The 19,167-nt window shown below is 43.9% G+C and overlaps 2 protein-coding genes across 7 annotated transcripts in view; one reads left to right on the top strand and one right to left on the bottom strand.

The window, feature by feature from the left end:
• PARP9 (poly(ADP-ribose) polymerase family member 9) overlaps positions 1–7,699 on the bottom strand; it is a 37,617-nt gene extending 29,918 nt beyond the window's left edge. For 2 of the 5 annotated variants that reach the window (XM_010370540.2, XM_030941961.1), the window contains exons 1-3: positions 7,138–7,235; positions 2,894–2,997; positions 1,720–1,753 (exon numbers count right to left, since the gene is read on the bottom strand). In XM_010370540.2, coding sequence (XP_010368842.2) covers positions 1,720–1,753; positions 2,894–2,908 — 49 coding nt within the window. In that variant the 5' untranslated portion in view covers positions 2,909–2,997; positions 7,138–7,235. Of the gene's footprint in view, positions 1–1,719; positions 1,754–2,893; positions 2,998–7,137; positions 7,272–7,344 lie in introns of those variants that run through there. The other 3 variants (XM_030941949.1, XM_010370538.2, XM_030941955.1) reach the window with 3 other exon arrangements.
• DTX3L (deltex E3 ubiquitin ligase 3L) lies at positions 7,190–18,105 on the top strand. Of its 2 annotated transcripts, none has more exons than XM_030941968.1 (5): positions 7,190–7,519; positions 8,767–8,978; positions 11,398–12,933; positions 13,364–13,581; positions 14,597–18,105. In XM_030941968.1, exons 1-5 carry the CDS (start codon positions 7,321–7,323, stop codon positions 14,664–14,666), a joined length of 2,235 nt encoding a protein of 744 aa, XP_030797828.1. In that variant the 5' UTR covers positions 7,190–7,320; the 3' UTR covers positions 14,667–18,105. The 2 variants fall into 2 exon arrangements, with proteins under 2 accessions (XP_030797828.1, XP_030797834.1); XM_030941974.1 differs by having other exon boundaries at positions 7,225–7,519; positions 13,364–13,460.
• Positions 18,106–19,167: the final 1,062 nt, after the last annotated feature.

Below are 19,167 nucleotides of genomic sequence, written 5' to 3' on the forward strand. Positions count from 1 at the left end.
GGTGATCCTAGGAAATACTAGGGCCTTGGGGTGGGGAGGGCAGGGTGTGAAAGTAAGACAAATGAACAAAGCACGTGTAACTAGGCAGATGGAACTTAACTCCACTGGGAAACAGTGTAGATCTTGTGCCTCAGGGTTATATCACTGGTGGGGTAGTAACCACAGGAGCTGGGATATTTATCCAACTTCTTTTTTTTTTTTTTTTTGAGACAGGGTCTCACTGTGTTGCTCAGGCTGCAGTGTAGCGATGCAATCTTGGCTTACTGCAACCTCTGCCTCCTATGCTCAAGCCATCCTCCCACCTCAGCCTCCTGAATAGCTGGGACTACAGGCTCACAGCCTCCCACACCATCGTGTCCAGCTAATTTCTGTATTTTTTTGTAGAGATGGGGTTTCGCCATATTGCCTAGGCTGGTCTCAAACTCCTGATTTCAAGCAATCTGCCCACCTGGGCCTACAAAAGTGCTCCAAAAGATTCAAGCAATCTGCCCACCTGGGTGACTCCAAAAAGGCAACCATGCCTGGCCTACCCGACTTCTATTGGTCATTGATTGAGGCAGTTACCTGGTGAGTAGGAGTAGGGAAGACATTGGACCAGCCAATGAGTGGAGCATTGATAATGTCTACTTCAGTTCAGTAAATAATTCTTTATGATATTCTAGTCTGGCACAATTTTGGTGAAATTAAAACTAATTGACTAAAAATTATTTACTGTATGTGGCAGACAAGAAGATGTGCTACTCAGATCTCCCTGCAATTGGCTATGAAGTGGGAAATACAGTTACTGACAGCCTCCAGCTGCTAGCCCCTCAGGGTTCATCTCAGCTTTCAGCCAACGTCATGCTATTCTCAGGGTAGCCTCCATCAGTAGCTGAGCAAGGCCATTTATGCACAACGTGGGACACCTCTAACAGTCAATCTCAGGCTTGCAGAGACTGTCAGGTTCTTATTACAGTCTGATGGTTAGTCTGCTCAGTCTGGCTTCCTCTCTTTACCTTTCACAGTGAATTTTTTGCACTCCTAATTCCATCTCAAATTCTGCTTCCCGGAGGACCCAGCTTGGGACACCACCATATTTCATGGTGTCTAAGACATTGTTGTTACAATGCCTCTGAGAAAGGAAAAAAAATTTTAACTAAACTGGGGCATACCATCAATTGTTAAAAGATATACTACCTTATTTCAGTAATGTTAAAATGTGAAAAAAATGTGCATGCTAAAATAGATAAAATGTGACAATTACTTTTATTTTGCGTCAACTCCCATTTCTAATCTGAGTCTCCTAGAAAGACCTCTTGTGGCCTCAAATACCCAAACAAAGCCGGAATTGAGTAGTAAGGCCCTATTGGCCTGAGCTTTGGTTGAAAATCTTTAATGGGGCACCCCTGGAATTAGGCAAGAACTATTTAGCTTGCATAGCACTCGTTGAGCAAGGAGACAATCAGCTGGCCACCCCATCTGGCCAATTTCAGCTGTAGGCTCCCGTTAAAAGAGTCTCACATTTATGGGCAAAGGAGAGGAATGGTGGGGCCCTGAGAGATCATGCCTGCTGGTGCCACACCAACTCTGAAGCATGTGTGGGGGTCCCCACAAGGATCTGCAGTCACGCACCTGAGCACCTGTAGGGAAAACATTCTCCTTATGTATTCCCCTTTCTCCACTGAGGAAAGATCTGAGCAAAGAATTTCTGAAACAAGAGTGAGAGTGAGGTAATCCTACCTGATTTTTTATTGTAAGCTGCTGCTCCGGCAACCTGTGAAAAATGAGAATGGCTTTCTTAAAAAATGGAAGTGCAATGACTACAGCTTACTGATAACAAATACACCCTAGTAAACACAATGCAATGGAAATCCTGCTCAAAGCAATGCGTTTGGGAGGGAGGGGAGCATGTGTTTTTAAATATCTGCATGTCTGAAACACTTAAAATACTAAATGTGCCAGCAAACATTGCCCTATGCCATTTCCCTAGGGGCCAATGCATTTCTTTTTTTAAATTTAATTTTTACTGGTTTTTGAGACAAGGTTTCACTCTGTCACCAAGGCTGGAGTGCAGTGGTGCAATCACAGTTCACTGCAGCCTTGAACTCCTGGGCTCAAGCGATCCTCCCATCTCAGTCTCCTGAATAGCTGGGACTACAGGCATGCACCACCATGCCCAGCTAATTGTTTTTACATTTTTAGAGATGAGCAGAGTCTTGCTATGTTGCCCAGGCTGGTCTTGAACTACTGGCTTCAAGTGATCCTCCTGGCCTCAGCCTCTGTAGTAACTGGGATTACAGGCGCTAGCTACCGCCAATGTATCTCAGTGCATCTCATTCTAATTTACAATGAGATGAGGGTTAGAGATTAACACTTTAAAAGGCCCAAAAGTCACAGACCAAAATGACCCCAAACTCTCACATAGACTCCAATCTCCAAAGGCTCATGGGGTTTCTCTAGACAGAAGACCTGGGGACGTGAGCCTCATCAGCTCTGTCTCTCATCCACCAGCAAGGATACACTTTCAATTGCTTTTGTCACGGCACAAGCCTTAATATGGAATTTTCAAGTTTAGTAAGTGACTTTTAATCTGATCTTTCTCTATTCCCTTCATTTCATTCATCCTCTATTACTCTCCTTACCCCAACCCGAAAAAGCAGAATCACTAAATGAGCTAAGAGAATTAAAAATATTCTGAAAAATCATCCAGCTTCAAGTTGACACTATTGATTAGATTAGCATATTACTGATTCCCCATTTCCCAAGAAGGGAGACAGGAGAAAACTTTATTGGGCTATTAAAAGCAGATGAGGATGTCGGGTATTAGTGAACACCCCAGATTTCTTGCTGTTATAGAAAGAAGTATTCATGTGCTGATCAAGGTTCATGACATACACACATTTATGCTTTTTACCGTGGAAAAGTCCATCCTCCAGGTCCCCGGGGGAGTCTTTAAATGTTTATTCTCTTTTGCGCTTCAAAGCATAGACTGTAGTTTCCAGATACAGTGGTCCACTTCTAGGAATGAATTAGAAAAGATGCAATAAACATTAGCCAGAATCTTAGGAAACTCAGTAAGAATATACTGTAGGAGGACCAAACATGATTTCTGATTTTGAACAGTTCTTAATTTCCTTGATAACGATGTACACATTGTTTTGCTGTTGTTACTGTTTACCTTCTACCCTTTCCAAGAAGGGTTCCAATGGAAATCATAATGCCAGTTCAGAGAATGGAAAATGCTCTACGGCCTGGAACAGGGAAAGCTTTATGGAGGAGGTGAGACTAGAGCCTGGCAATGAAGAATGCAGGAGGATTTTACATATTTAGAAGAAGAGGATGATAACAAAGTGGTGAGACTGAGAACAACATTCAAACAACAGTAAGGAAGACCGAGCTTATGAGTGAGTGAAGCCCCCTGGAGAGTGTCTGAAGAAAGAGGAAATGCCACTTGTGCCTGTGAGGGGTGTGTATTACTGAATTTGTGATAAATATCCTTGACCTAATGATAGGGGCATATCTGGTTAAAAGTCAGAAAATCTTGGAAAAAATACTTTGTAATGATTTTCCATCTAATAGGTAGGAATTAAAGATTATGAATTTTTAGAAGAGTGATGACGAAAATGCTTAAAGATACAGTTGCCCACACTTGTTGCTATGTTTAGGCCGCTAAATGATTTCTAATGTCTTTGAAATAGAAAAATTTTGTACAACCATCTACAGCATCAGATCCCATTCTTACTCATCAAGGGAAAGCAGCAGGTCTAGTACAATCCTTTGCATCCTAAAATGCAAAGACAAGATGCATTTTTTGCCTCCAGAGGGCACTGCTGTTTTCAAAAAAGAAGGATGACTTCATCTGCTTTGGCCATGGGCTTTTGCTTTAAATGTTGCACCTGTTTCTGTCTTCAGGCCAGGTTTTACAGGCCTATGGATAGCCAAACAAGGAGTATAGTGCCCTAAGCATTCCATCTCTTCCATTTTAAAAACAGCATTACCACAAAAGCCTTCCTAACTTTCCACCACTGGTTCCTACTGTGTTTTCCTTCTCTCCATAAGCAGCCAAACTTCTGGAATGAGTAGTGGACTCTCCTGTCCACCTGCCCACTCAGCCTACTATAACCTGGCTCCCTGCCTCATTCCCAGCACCCTTTTGAAACTGCCAGTGGCCAGGCACGGAGGCTCACACCTGTGATCCCAGCACTTTGAGAGGCAGAGGCAGGCGGATTGCCTGAGCTCAGGAGTTCGAGACCAACCTCGGCAACATGGCAAGACCTCATCTCTACTAAAAATACAAAAAGTTAGCTGCGCATATTGGCACATGCCTATAGTCCCAGCTACTTGGGAGGCTGAGATGGGAGGATCACTTGGTGGGATGCTGAGGCTGCAGTGAGCTGTGATCGTGCCACTGCACTCCAACCTGGGCAACAGGAATGAGACCCTGTCTCAAAAAAAAGGAGAGAAACTGCTCATCAGAATCCCCCATGTGGTTAACGCCAATGGATTATCTTCTATCCATCTTTACTGGACCACTTTCTATAGTATTTCACTCTTTCATTCCTGAAATCCTGCTTTCTTGGCTTCTCCTATGCCATCTTCCCTTGGTTCTTTTATTACCCTTCACTTTGCCTTTACAGGCCTTTTCCCTGCGTTCACTTCCACCATACCCCTCTTAATTGTTTGCTCCAGGATTCTGTCTAAGGCATTTTTCATCTCATTCTACATACTCTGCAGGAGTGATCTCATCCACCCCCGCGGCGTCAACTCACCAACTGCAAATATGACTCTCATATCTGCAGTTCTGAGCCCCATTTTTCAACTCCACCTGGAGGTCTCACAGTCCCCTCAAATAAGCCTCTGCATATCTCCTGGTCTCCAATCCTCCATCCTACCCCCACCAAATCCATACTTTATCTCCTGGATTCCGCAGCTCAGTAAATGATAATACCATTTATGCACTCAAATCAGAAATCTAACAACTTTCTCTCAGTCTTTTTTGTCTCATATCTGGGACCTGACAACCTAAATCACTTTCAAATATGCCCCTACCTTCCTCACCCACTGACACTGCTTCACCTCAGGGTCTCAGCACCTTTTGCCTGAGCTGTGGCAATATACACTTTTCTTTTCTTTCCTTTCCTTTCTTTTCATTTCTTTCTTTTTCTTTTCTTTTCTTTTTTTTTTTTTTTAGACAGAATCTCACTTTGTGGCCCAGGCTGTGGCGTGATCTTGGCTCACTGCAAGCTCCACCTCCCGGGTTCACGCCATTCTCCTGCCTCAGTCTCCTGAGTGGCTGGGACTACAGGTGCCCGCCACCACATCCAGCTAATTTTTTTTGTGTGTGTGTATTTTTTTAGTAGAGCTGGGGTTTCACTGTGTTAGTCAGGATGGTCTCGATCTCCTGACCTCGTGATCCACCCGCCTCAGCCTCCCGAAGTGCTGGGATTACAGGCATGAGCCACCGTGCCCACCCAGCAATATACTCTTTTCAAAGATTTAAATGTACCTAATTTGACATTTTGTTGTTTGAATAGGTATTACATTTACGATGTATAAGAAAATGTAAAAGGTTTCCTCCTATCTCCCCTACTAAATTCCCTGTCCAGAGTGCTTCTCCTGTATTCTTCCAGTGGCATTTTTTACACAAAAGGTAGTAGCTTATACACACACTTCTGCATCTTATGTTTCTCACGTAACGTATCCTAGACATCTTTTCATATTAGCACATAGAGAGCCTCTTCATTTTTCCCACTGCCCATTGTATTCCATTGTATATATATATTATTATTATTATTAAACTGCTGGTCCCCCTATTTGTGGACATTAAAGAGTTCCCTATCTTTTGCCATTGTAAACAAGGCTGCAAAGAACATCTTTGTACACAGGTCACTTCACACAGGGGCTAATATATCAATGGGACAAATTCCTAGAAATGGAACTCCAGAATCAAAAAGCATATGCTGTTGTAATTCTGACAGTACTGCCAAACTGCTCACAGTAAAGACTGACCCATTTCCAGTCTTACCAGCCATGTGCAAAAACCTTATCTCTGTCCTCTCTGCCGCCAGTCATCCCTGCTTGTAAATGTGTCCTCCACACCGTTGTCAGCACCATATTTCTAAAATGCAAATCTGGCAAGTCATTTTCTTGCTTTCCCTGCTTACAACCCTTCGAGTCATCTTCACTGCTCTTCAAAGCTTTTCACCATCTAAATATGTCCTGTCCAGGGTGGACTATCAGCCTCAGGTAGCTACTGAGGCTACATGTGGCCGGTCTGAATCGAGATGTGATGTAAGTATAAGAAAAACACTGGGTTGCAAAGACGTAGTATGATAAAAAGAATGTAAAAAGTTCATTACCTGCTGAAATGATTAAGTTTTGGATATGTCAAGTTAAATAACATCATTACAATTAATTTCATCTGTTTATCCTTTAAAAAATATGGCTGCAAAAATTTTAGAATGAACATACTGGCTCACATTGTATTTCTGTTGGACAGTGCCCATCTAGGTAGGCCCTCCCTCCCTCATCCCCTCACCCATCTCCTCTCCTCCCAGGCCCCAGGCCCACTCTGTGCTTCAGACCACAGTGGTCCCTAAGCCTCAGGTGCTTTTCCCCCCAACTCTGTCCTCCCCATCTCGTCGCCACACTCAGTTTATTAAGATGCTGCTTGAAACTTCTCCTTGGAGGCCTTGAAGAAGTTTTGCTCCTTGGTTCACAGGTCCGCCTCCCCTCACCAGCCCTTGACATTAGGGCCTTGCTCTGCTCTTTGGGCAGCAAGAAACAATTCAGTGCTGTTGGTTAAATAAAGCAATGGAGGAGAAAAGCCCCCAGGCGCCCGTCTAAAGGGTAGAGTTGGAGGGAGGGAAGGGGTAACAGGTCACAATTACCAGATGAACACATTCAGATTTTCAAAAATGGGCAAATTTAACATGAATTCAGATGTGAATTACTTTTTAGCATCAAATAATAGTGATATCAGCAGTAAGAGTTACAAAGAATAAGAAACACAGGAGAAACTTAACTTTCTTTGCATAGTCTACTCATAAGGGAGGCCTGGCCCTGGGATCCCGGTCCGCGCCCGCCCCCACTCTCCGCCCCCCGCACCCCGAGCCCGCAGGAGAGGGGACCCCGAGGGCCCAGGGGCACCGGACCTACCCACCCGGCAGACCACTCGCCTCGGTGCGGACAGCACAGGGAAGAGGGGGAAGCAGCTCTGCTGGGAACAGGGAGGGACCTCCGGGGAAACGAAACTGAAACTTTGCGCCCAGTCGGCGGGGCGGGTCGCGCCTTTACCCCAGTCCCGGCCCAGCGGCGTCCCGGAGCCCCCGCGCCCTCCCGATGCGCAGAGCCATGGCCTCCGACCTGCGCCCGCCGTCCCCGCTCCTCGTGCGGGTGTCCGGGTCCGGCGTCCGGGTACAACGGAAGCTGGAGTGCTACTTCCAGAGCTCTAAGTCCTCGGGCGGTGGGGAGTGCACGGTCAGGCCCCAAGAACACGAAGCCCCGGGCACCTTCCGGGTGGAGTTCAGTGAAAGGGCAGGTGAGCTTCGGGCGGTCGGGCTGCGAAAGCCGAAAGCTGTCTCTGGGGGCCCGGCTCCCGGGTTTCCAGGCGGACCCAGCTTCAGCTGACCTAGGGGAGAGGGCGGAAGAAAGTATGTCACTGTGCGGTGGCGTACAGGGACGGGGCCCTGCTGCCAAGAGACTCACTGAGACAGTGAACACTCGGTGGAGGATAGGGCCTCACATGTGCCCGGTGCGGATCTGGCTGACCCCGCCCTAATGTGGATGCTTCCCATATCCTCATTCTAACTTAATTTCTCAGCTGTCATCTTCCATCCCCCAGATGCCTGTCAGCTGCCGTCCTTGTCATTCAGGGATTCCACTTGTATGTTTTAAATGGTTCCATTGTTCCATCCATGAACAAAAGGATGTTCCATTTTGTATTTTTGAGGATTACAAAAGTGATACATGCTCACTATTGAAATAAGAGAAAAGAGTAAAAAAGAAAACAACCTGGAGATAAACAATGTGTCCATTTGGTGTATTTCCTTCCTGCCCTTTTTTACGAATGCCAGCAAACACACGTGTATTTACACAATTCAGAATCTGCACTTTTGATTCCTGCTGTTGTAACTTACCTGTATAATGAGTATTGAAATGGGAGACCGGGCCGGGTGCGGTGGCTCACGCCTGTAATCCTAGCACTGTGGAGGCCAGGTTGGTGGATCACCTGAGGCCGGGAGTTTGAGACCAGCCTGGCCAACATGGTGAAATTCCGTCTCTACTAAGAATACAAAAATTACCCCGGCGTGGTGGTGCGCACCTGCAATCTAAGCTACTCCGGAGGCTGAGGCAGGAGAATCGCTTGAACTCGGGAGGCAGAGAGGTTGCAGTGAGACGAGGTCGCACCATTGCACTCCAGCCTGGGTGACAGAGTGAGATTCCGTCTCAAAAAACAAAACAAAACAAAACAAAACAAAACAAAGGAAGGGAGGGAGGGAAAGAAAGAAGAAAGGGGAGACTGGAGACAGTGTCAGAAACATGACGTTTAATGAGTGGACAATGTTCCATTGTCGTTAAGCTTTCAATTCTGTAGTAAAACTTAATCCGTACACTTTAAAACTCTTAATAGCTCCCGGATTTCCTCCATTGACAACCCACCATTCCAGGATGCAGTGAGCAGCGTTACTGGGAGGTGCTGGGACAGGGTACAGACATGAGAGGATTACTTGAAATCTCTCCCATTTTTATGTGTGTATATGTGTGTGTTTAATGTTTCCGCTGAAGCTAAGGAGAGAGTGTTGAAAAAAGGAGAACACCAGATGCTTATTGACAACAAACCTGTGCCCATTTTCCTGGTACCCACTGAAAATTCAATAAAGAAGAACACGAGACCTCAAATTTCTTCACTGACACAGTCACAAGCAGAAACACCATCTAGTGATACGCATCAACATGAAGGACATATTCCTAATGCTGTGGATTCCTGTCTCCAAAAGGTGAGTATTGAAAGAAGGAGCTGGCTGTGCCTGTGCCTTCTCTCCAGTCACCAGCCTCATGTATTATTGATCGAACACCCATGTGCTGGGCACATACATGGGAGCCAGGCACTGTTTTAGGCACTGGACACAGAGACGAACACAACGGACAAGGTCGCTGCTCTCAGGTGGCTTATACTGGGGCCCAGGGCATGCGTAGAAAGACAGTAGGCAAGTAAAATAATTAGAACCATTTTATTTATTTGGAGAGAAACAGGGCTAGGGCAAGCAAAGGGAAGATGGGGGTGGTGTTACTTCTTTTTTCCCCCAACAAGACAGAGTCTCACTTTATCACCTAGGCTGGAGTACAGTGGCATAATCATGGCTCACTGCAGCGTTGACCTCCTGGGCTCAAGCGATCCTCTCACCTCAGCCTCCTGAGTAGCTAGGACTACAGGTGCCACTACACCCGGTCAACTTTTTTTTTTTTTTTTTGGTAGAAACAGGGTCTCACTATGTTGCCCAGGCTGTTCTCAAACTCCTGGGCTCAAGCGATCTGCCCGCCTTGGCCTCCCACAGTGCTGGGATTACAGTCATGAATTACTGCGCCTAGCCTGGTGCTACTTCTAACCAGAAATCAGAGACAACTTGACTGAGGAGGTGATGTTTGGCCTGCAACTTGAATGATGACAAGATTCATTCAACAATAGATATCCACTGCTTAATGTGTTCCAGGCACTGTTATAGGAGCTGGGGAGGCAGCCAGGAACATGGCAGACTCTGCTTCCGGGGATGGCACCTTCTAGTGAGAGAAACAGACAATATTAATAAACAAATAAATATATAATAAAATGCCTGCCAGTCATACCTGCTAGAAAGAAGAATAAGAAGAATAAGTGACAGACAATGACAGAACCACCATTTAAAATAGGATGTCTGGAAAAACCTCAAGTGAGATAACATCTCTAGCCAAGTGGATTTCTGGGGTGGAAATGTCCTAGAGGGAAGCATATGTACAAAGGCCTCAAGAGCTGACGTTCTGAGGCCCAGAAGCTTTAAGGAAGCCAGTGTGGTGGGGAGGGCAGTGAGCAAGGGAGAGAGGTGCTAGGAACTCGGGAAGGTGCACAGAAGACAGGCCTTTGGGGCTGAAGGTAAGGATTTTGGATTTTTAACTTAAAATGTTGGGGGATTCATCAGATAGTTTTGAGCCAGGAGAGAGGGCGATCTGGTTTATATTTCTAAACAGTCACTCTGGCTGCTGTTGGAAAACTGAACATAGGAAGGGGCTAGAATGGAGAGTCAGAACCCAGTTAGGAGGGGTTGCAATGCGCCAGGTGAAAGATGATAATGACATGGACTTTGGGTGGCCTTGATGGAGGTGTGAAAAATGGCTGGATTCAGGAAACATTTTGAAGATCTGGAGGAAGGATCTTACATGCAAAGTCCTTGAGAAGGAACAAAACATTAGAAATTTTGCTTTTGTATTACATTTAATTGGCCTCTGTCCTTTTTATCTTAACCTGACACGTCTTATATTTGAGCTTCTAAAGGCCAGGGTTTAGAAGGGACCAACAACTTCGCATGCAGTCAGGTGTTTAGTTTAAAAAAGAAAAAAGGAGGAGGAGTGAAGAAGAGAAAAAATAGTCATAGGAAAGCCATTTTCCTCAGCTTTACTGCTCCCTTCCAAGTTCACAGACATTTGTGAGGGCCACGACAACTTGCCCAGAGAGCACAAGTGCCTTCCCTTGACTGCTGTTCCCAAGATCAAACAGATAGTGGCAGTTGTAGAACACAGATCTCTTGGCCATGGAGCTTTTAGAAATGCTCATGCCCAGGCTCCACTGCAGACTAGTTAACATCAGAATCTCTGGGGATGTGCTTGGGCTTTGGCTGGTTTGTTTTTCCCTGAACTTGCCAGATGAGTCTTATATGCAGACAGGGGTGAGAACCTCTGGGATGTAGCATGCTGTATCCTCTAAAAAGGATTTGAGGCCGGGCACAGTGGCTCATGCCTGTAATCCCAGCACTTTGGGAGGCCGAGGCAGGCGGATCACCTGAGGTTGGGAGTTCCAGGCCAGCCTGACCAACATGGAGAAATCTTGTCTCTACTAAAAATACAAAATTAGCCAGGCGTGGTGGCGCATGCCTGTAATCCCAGTTACTTGGGAGGCTGAGGCAGGAGAATCTCTTGAACCCGGGAGGTGGAGGTTGCGGTCAGCCGAGATCATGCCATTGCACTTCAGCCTGGGTAACAAGAGCGAAACTCCAACTCAAAATAAATAAATAAATAAATAAATAAATAGGATTTGAAAGAAGTTGCCCCCTGCTTGGGGAAGATGTAGTGGTTGTTTCTCTAGTCTCTATGCATTCTCCTAAAGAGAAGATGGTAGGTCTGCATGCTGAGAGGTTTTATTTGTTCCTGTTCCTTTTAAAATTTCAGATCTTTCTTACTGTAACAGCTGACCTGAACTGTAACCTGTTCTCCAAAGAGCAGAGGGCATACATAACCACACTGTGCCCCAGTATCAGAAAAATGGAAGGTCACGATGGAATTGAGAAGGTGTGTGGTGACTTCCAAGACATTGAAAAAATACATCAATTTTTGAGTGAGCAGTTCCTGGAAAGTGAGCGGAAACAAGAATTTTCCCCTTCAGTGACAGAGAGGAAGCCACTCAGTCAGCAGGAGAGGGACAGCTACATTTCTCCTTCTGAACCAGAAACCAAGGCAGAAGAAAAAAGCAACTGTTTTGAAGTTTCCTTGCCTTACTTTGAATACTTTAAATATATCTGTCCTGATAAAATCGACTCAATAGAGAAAAGATTTGGTATAAACATTGAAATCCAGGACAGTTCTCCAAATATGGTCTGTTTAGATTTCACCTCAAGTCAATCAGGTGACCTGGAAGCAGCTCGTGAGTCTTTTGCTAGTGAATTTCAGAAGAACACAGAACGTCTGAAGCAAGAATGTTTCTCTTTAGCGGACAGTAAGCAGGCAAATAAATTCAAACAGGAATTGAATCAACAGTTTACAAAACTCCTTATAAAGGAGAAAGGAGGAGAATTAACTCTCCTTGGAACACAAGATGACATTTCAGCTGCCAAACAAAAAATCTCTGAAGCTCTTGTCAAGACACCTGTGAAACTATTCACTGTCAATTACATGATGAATGAAATTGAGGTTGATAGTGCCCGCTATAAACTTTTAGAAACTGAATTACTACAGGAGATATCAGAGATCGAAAAAAGGTATGACACTTGCAGCAAGGTTTCTGGGAAAGGTCAGAAAACCTGCGTTCTGTTTGAACCCAAGGACAAGCAGGTAGATCTATCTGTGCATGCTTATGCAAGTTTCATCGATGCCTTTCAACATGCCTCATGTCACTTGATGAGAGAAATTCTTTCACTGAAATCTTTGGGCAAGGAGAGAAAGCATTTATATCAGACCAAGTTTGCAGATGACTTTAGAAAAAGACATCCAAATGTACACTTTGTGCTAAATCAAGAGTTAATGATTTTGACTGGTTTGCCAAATCACCTTGCAAAGGCGAAGCAGTATGTTCTAAAAGGAGGAGGAAAATCTTCATTGGCTGGAGAGAAACTGAAGGAGGATCATGAAACACCGATGGACATTGATAGCGATGATTCCAAAGCAGCCTCTCCGCCACTCAAGGGCTCTGTGAGCTCTGAGGCCTCAGAACTGGACAAGAAGGAAGAGGGCATCTGTGTCATCTGTATGGACACCATTAGTAACAAAGAAGTGCTGCCAACGTGCAAGCATGAATTCTGCGGCCCTTGTATCAGCAAAGCCATGTCATATAAGCCAGTCTGTCCCACATGCCAGACTTCCTATGGTGTTCACAAAGGAAATCAGCCAGAGGGAAGCATGATTGTCACTGTTTCAAGAGACTCACTTCCAGGTTATGAGTCCTGTGGCACCATTGTGATTAATTATTCTATGAAAGGAGGCATACAAACAGTAAGTATTTCTGAAGTCCATGGGTTTCTTGCCACTATGCTACGATTACCAGGGCAAAAGAGACTGTCCTATTGCCTATTAGACAGTAGATTTCCCAAGGAATTATCTCCAGGGTCATGTGCAAGGGATTGAAATAGTGGTAAAGGTCACAATGTTTGCTGATAATTCAAATATCTTTTGTGTCCATTTCTTAAGACAGAGAAAGGGTAGGTGGAGATTATATCTTGAGATGGGGGTATCAGGAAGGTGGACAGTGTTTCCAGCATGAATTCAAGGAAAGAGGCGAAATATGGGTTATTAGGAATATCAGCATAACTTCAATACTTTTCTTGCTTTTGATTTGCTTTATCTACAAATGAACACATCTATACCTATAATAAAAATTAGACAGGGCACTGTTTTCACATGACATTTTCTTGTCCTCACACAGGGAGAACACCCAAACCCAGGAAAGAGATACCCTGGAACACAGCGAACTGCATACTTGCCTGATAATGAGGAAGGAAGGAAGGTTTCGAAACTACTTCGTAAGGCCTTTGACCAAAAGCTGATTTTCACAGTGGGGTACTCTTGCGTATTAGGAACCTCAGATGTCATCACTTGGAATGATATTCACCACAAAACATCCAAGTTTGGAGGACCAGAAAAGTGAGAGCCTTTTGGGATGTAATGGCTACTCAACAGATTATAGGGATTATGAACTACGGCAATTTCTGGATGTGGATATAAGAAGAATCTATAGCAGTAGTATTGGGTATAGTCAAGTATTTTGAGAGATGCTAGTCAGGGATGATAATCTCAAAGACAGCAAGATTGGTCCCCATCAACTTCTACCCTGTCAGCTATAAAGTACTATGGAGTTATTTCAATTTTGCACCAAAGGGCAGGGGGGTTTTGAATCCAGGATGAATACTATATAAGCTGATTTAATTTAAGGCTTGGTGTCTATTTGAAGGCTAGATGCTAGGAATGTTACTCACTTTGCTTTCTTTTAAGGTCACCTTTCTTTTTCCCCTCTTCCCCCACCAGTCCACAGAGAACCTGAAATCACTTGACCAATAATATTCTAGAAAAAGTCTAAGTTGTGAGGAGACTATTGGTAGAAACTGTATTATAGGAAATCCAATTATTCTTTATGAAACCCCAATAGGATCCTCAGACCCTTGGTACTAAAGAAATAATACATACCCTGAGACATTTTCAAAACCTGAAATTTGAAAATCCTACTAGCATGTGATTACAACACCCCAATAAAACACAGTATATTATTATATTTTTATGAGAGTCACTACTTACCATAAACTGAAAAATTTTAAGAATTAACATAGACATGAAGCCTCAAATTAAATCAACTTACTTACCATTCATCTTGGATTCTCAAACCCCTGCCCTTTGATGCAAAATGTAATAACTACATCACGTTAATACTTTGGAGTTGGCAGGGTGGAAGCCAGGTTGAAAGGCAGATGTTGGCCAGACAGCTAGGCTCACTCACTAGCTAAATGACTTGCATCTGCAAACTTAAAAGTCATGATACGTCATCCACCTTCAGGATTACTTGTGAATGTTTGCAACACTGGATATTAAATCCTTAAATGCTGGATATCTATTGCTCATATCGGAAAAATTTGTGGTGACACTAAAGGAATTTTTCTTTCTCCAGGTATGGCTACCCTGATCCTTCTTACCTGAAACGTGTCAAAGAGGAGCTGAAAGCGAAAGGAATTGAGTAAGAAAACTGCTGGAAGATGTCTTAAATCAAGCTTTCAAAAAAATATATTTTAGGAGGCTAATTTTATGCCAATCTAAATCCTTATGTAGAAAAGACTTTGAAATTTTTCTTCTTAAGAAATGGTTTGTATAAGAATAAGAATCTGCTAGTCTGTCATTTCTGGAGTGATTTTTTTTTTTTGAGACAGAGTCTCGCTCTGTCGCCCAGACTGGAGTGCAGTAGTGCGATCTCAGCTCACTGCAAGCTGCGCCTCCTGGGTTGACGCCATTCTCCCCGCCTCAGTCTCCTGAGCAGCTGGGACTACAGGCGCCCACCACCACGCTCGGCTTATTTTTGTTTTTGTATTTTTAGTAGAGACGGGGTTTCACCGTGTTAGCCAGGATGGTCTCGATCTCCTGACCTCGTGATCTGCCCGCCTCAACCTTCCAAAGTGTTGGGATTATAGGCATGAGCCACTGGGCCTGGCCCTGGAGTGATACTTTTTACGGAAGACAAAAGCCCCCCAAATCTGTGTAAAATCTGCTGCAAGGGTGTCATGCCTCTTGTGTCATCACTGGGGTTAGAGGTGGGTCTGAAATCATCTTCTATGTCCTTCAGTTGAACTATCAGCTGCCAATTGATCCCTTTTTCATTGCCATCTCTGGGATGGTTCTTCATTTTTTTGTGTGTTTTCCCCTTAATCTCTACCTGTGAAAGTGAAATTCTATTGTAAATGGGAGGAAAAAGGGTTGGTTGTGGGAAATTAAAGACCCATATTCCGCTTTCTTACTCATGGCAAGAAAAGTGGCCATGAGTAGAGATTGGGCAAGCATTGGTAATAAATGGAATAAGACTAATTATTATTATTATTATTAGAGATGGAGTCTTGCTCTGTCTCCCAGGCTGGAGTGCAGCGGTGTGATATTGGCTCACTGCAACCTCCACTTCCCGGGTTCAAGCGATTCTCCTGCCTCAGCCTCCCCAGTAGCTAGGGTTACAGGTGTGTGCACCCACACCCGGCTAATTTTTTGTATTTTTGGTAGAGACGGGGTTTTGCCATGTTGGCCAGGCTGGTTTCAAACTCCTGAGCTCAAATGATCCTCCTGCCTTGGCCTCCCAAAGTGCTGGGATTACAGGCATGAGCCACCACATCCACCCAAGACTATCATTTTTAATGGCCAAGTGCCTAGTATATAGTTGGTGCCTATCAGTCTGTTTGTGTTGCTACAAAAGAACACCTGAGACTGGGTCATTTATAAAGAAAAAAGGTTTGTTTGGCTCACAATTTTGCTGGCCAGAAGGTTGGGCATCGGGTGAAAGCCTCAGGCTGCTTCCATTCATAGCCAAGGGTAGCCAGAAATCATATGACAGAGAGGAAGTGAGAGAGAGGTGTGGGGGAGATGCCAAGCTGTTTTCAACAAGCAGTTCTTCAGGAACTGAGAATGAGTCACTCCCATGAGAACAGCACCAAGCCATTCATGGGGGATCTGCCCCCATGACCCAGACCCCTCCCTAGGCTTCACCTCCAACGCTGAGGATCAAATTTCAACATGAGATTTGGAGGAGGTCAAACAAACCAAACTATAGCAGTGTTTCATAAAATTGTGTTGCCTGACTTAGGTTGCTAGTAAGCCAGCAGAGGGATATTTGCCTCCAAAATCTTTGGCAGAGGCAGGAGTAAAGAAGCCATTTCTAGAGTCCTGGCTACTAATTTGGAAAACTGAGCTTCTTTCTTTCATTGTTTTTTGCCTTAAGAGACAAGGCCTTACTATATTGCCCTGTCTCTTAAGGGAAAACATCAAGACTGGACTTGAACTCCTGGGCTCAAGCCATCCCCCAACCTTGGCCTCTCGAGTAGATGGGATTGTAGGCATGTGCCACTGTGCCTGACTTAAGTTTCTTATTCTAGAACACTTGGAGCCTGAACTCTGACCAGGCCCCTCACTTGAGCCTTTGCTGTTCCTTGTAAACTGCCATATTGGGTGCACTTGCCCTGCCACAGTAATGCTACATATTTCTGAGCATTGTTTTTCTCTAGATAATTTTGTACTTTTGAGTATACCCCACTTCCAAGTGTTTTTTTGTTTTGTTTTGTTGTTGTTGTTGTTGTTGTTTTGAGACAGGGTCTCACTGTGCCCCCCAGGCTGGAGTGCAGTGGCTGGAGTACAATGGCACAATCACGGCTCACTGCAGTGTCAACCTTCTGGGGCCAGGTGATCCTCCCACCTCAGCCTCTCAAGAGGCTGGGACCACAGGCGTGCACTACCATGCCTGGCTTTTTTTTTTTTTTTTTTTTTTTGGAGCGATGGGGTGTCCCTGTGTTGCCCAGGCTGGTCTCGAACTCCTGGGCTCAAGGTATACTCCTGCCTTGGGCTCCCAAAGTGTTGGGATGACAGGCGTGAGCGACCATGCCTAGCTCACTTCCAGGTTTAACAGACGAACTTACTCTAGTTTCCATTTCCATCATTTTATAATAACCGTAGCCCACATTGTAGTAGTTTTTCAACCCTTAACTCCCACCAATTCATGTTTTTACCTTTAAATTCCTTCTCGCTGATACTCTCTCTGGACAGAAGAAAGGTGAAATAAGCCTATTATAAGGAATATATGACATGCCAAATTTTATTTTTAAACGGTTCTTCAAGTCAGATTAAAGTAATAATAGCAAATTATGTGATTATCCATTTCCCAGCTTCTCTCCAAAAAAATGGTAAACAAGATGCCTTCTTCTTTTCCCAAAGATACACATACACACGTACAAATTTTTTATCAGATAATAATAGCTAATATTTAATGAGTACTTACCTTATTTTGTCCCCTTTACAACAGATTTACATACGTGTGATTGATACAATTCATATTCCCATTTTATAACTGAGAAAACTGGTGCACTGAGAGGATAAGTAACTTGCCAAAGGTCACACAGTTAATAAGTGGAAATGCTGGGACATGAACCAGGTAGTCTGTCCCCATAGCTCTGCTCCTGAGATCTGTACTGTCTCCCATGAGGGTACTTCTCCATGGAGCAGGCTGAGGCGAACCCTTTATTCTGGGCTTCTCTCAGAAATGGATTCCCACACAGTACTCAAAGCAAATTTCCCCAGAGGAAATCCTATTTGAAGAACTTAAAAACTCAGAATCTTTTTCTTTGTTCAGAGAGTTGAGGAAGCTCAAGCTAAATGATACATGATTTTTTTAAAAATCAGATTATAAATTTAGTTTTTGGTGATTCATTAAATTCTTTACCATTATAGTTATTTTCTAGCTATTCATCTTTTAGCTAAATTTGTTCCAAAGAAGGAAAAGTTTGGTTTCTACTAAGTTCTGGATGGGAGATTGCACTGTGTGTGATGTGCAAATTTCATGGTATGGGTGACTGGAGAGCATTTGGGTTACTGCTTTTACTCTTTGGAAGGTGTTATCTGTATCTGCTTTAAATAAAGTTAAAGATTTGGAACAAATTGTGTTCTCTCCCCTCTTTTTTTTCCCTTTCGGTTGAGATTCTGGGTGTTTCCTACAACACACACAGGATACAGTTGTAAAACATGTGCATGGAGGTCTTCAGTTTATTTGGTGTGTAGCTGCTTCCTAAATTATCACAGTACAACTTAACTACTCTTGACTTTACTGCTGTTACTTTTGGCTGTAAAAATCACATTTCTCAATATTTTTTCCTTATAACACATAGATTATAAAGATAAAAGTAGGCTGAAGATTTCATCTCTTCTCTCCTAGAGAAAGCATATGCAATACCCTATCAAACTATATTTGCCCCCTCCTTGCTTCTCGAGGTTCTGTTTCACCTCTCCAACATTGGTGCTGAATTACCCAGACAACTCATTGAGCACTATTAGATCAGGGCACCCTTCTCTCCAAAGAAAAAATAAAATAAAAGAATAATACTGACGTATTTGATGCCCCCCTGAAAATAGCATCAAAGTAGTCATTAGGAGAAAAATAAGATCTTTATTGGATTTCCTTACACTTACTGTAATAGTTTAGTGTTTACAAAAATTAGTCAGGCATGGTGGTGCACGTCTGTAATCCCAGCTACTCGGGAGGCTGAGGCATGAGAATTGCTTGAACCCAGGAGGCAGAGGTTGCAGTAGGTTGGGATTATGCCACTGCACTCCAGCCTGGGCAATAGAGCAAGACTCCGTCTCAAAAAAAAAAAAAAAGTTTAGTACTGTTTTTGGTTTGATTTCCATACGGAAGTTAGGTACTATTTCCTTTTATATCGACTGGGTCATTTTTATTGATCAGATCTAAAACGCAGAGCTCGATGCAAAGATTAACATATTAATAATTTTGGAGGTCCAAGCCCAAGGAGAAACAAAAAGAGAAGTGAGGCAAAGTAAGATGTAATGCAATGCAGTGCTAGGAGTTATCACCCTGGTTCCTGCTTCACAGTGAGCCTGATGCTGCTGGTCTGGGAATTACATTTAGAGATCCACTGGCCTAGAAAATACAGTTTAAACTCAGCAGCATGGCCATTAGAGATTTCTCATGCCACTTTGCATACT

Source organism: Rhinopithecus roxellana, chromosome 1 (genome assembly GCF_007565055.1).
Source record: "Rhinopithecus roxellana isolate Shanxi Qingling chromosome 1, ASM756505v1, whole genome shotgun sequence".
In the NCBI taxonomy this organism is placed as follows: domain Eukaryota; kingdom Metazoa; phylum Chordata; class Mammalia; order Primates; family Cercopithecidae; genus Rhinopithecus; species Rhinopithecus roxellana.

Excerpts from the sequence above, each read along its gene's own strand:
- DTX3L (XM_030941968.1), top strand. The coding sequence starts at position 7,321 with ATGCGCAGAGCCATGGCCTCCGACCTGCGCCCGCCGTCCCCGCTCCTC. Across the intron at positions 8,979-11,397 it reads TGGATTCCTGTCTCCAAAAG|ATCTTTCTTACTGTAACAGC; the intron begins GTGAGTATTGAA and ends TTAAAATTTCAG. Across the intron at positions 12,934-13,363 it reads TGAAAGGAGGCATACAAACA|GGAGAACACCCAAACCCAGG; the intron begins GTAAGTATTTCT and ends GTCCTCACACAG.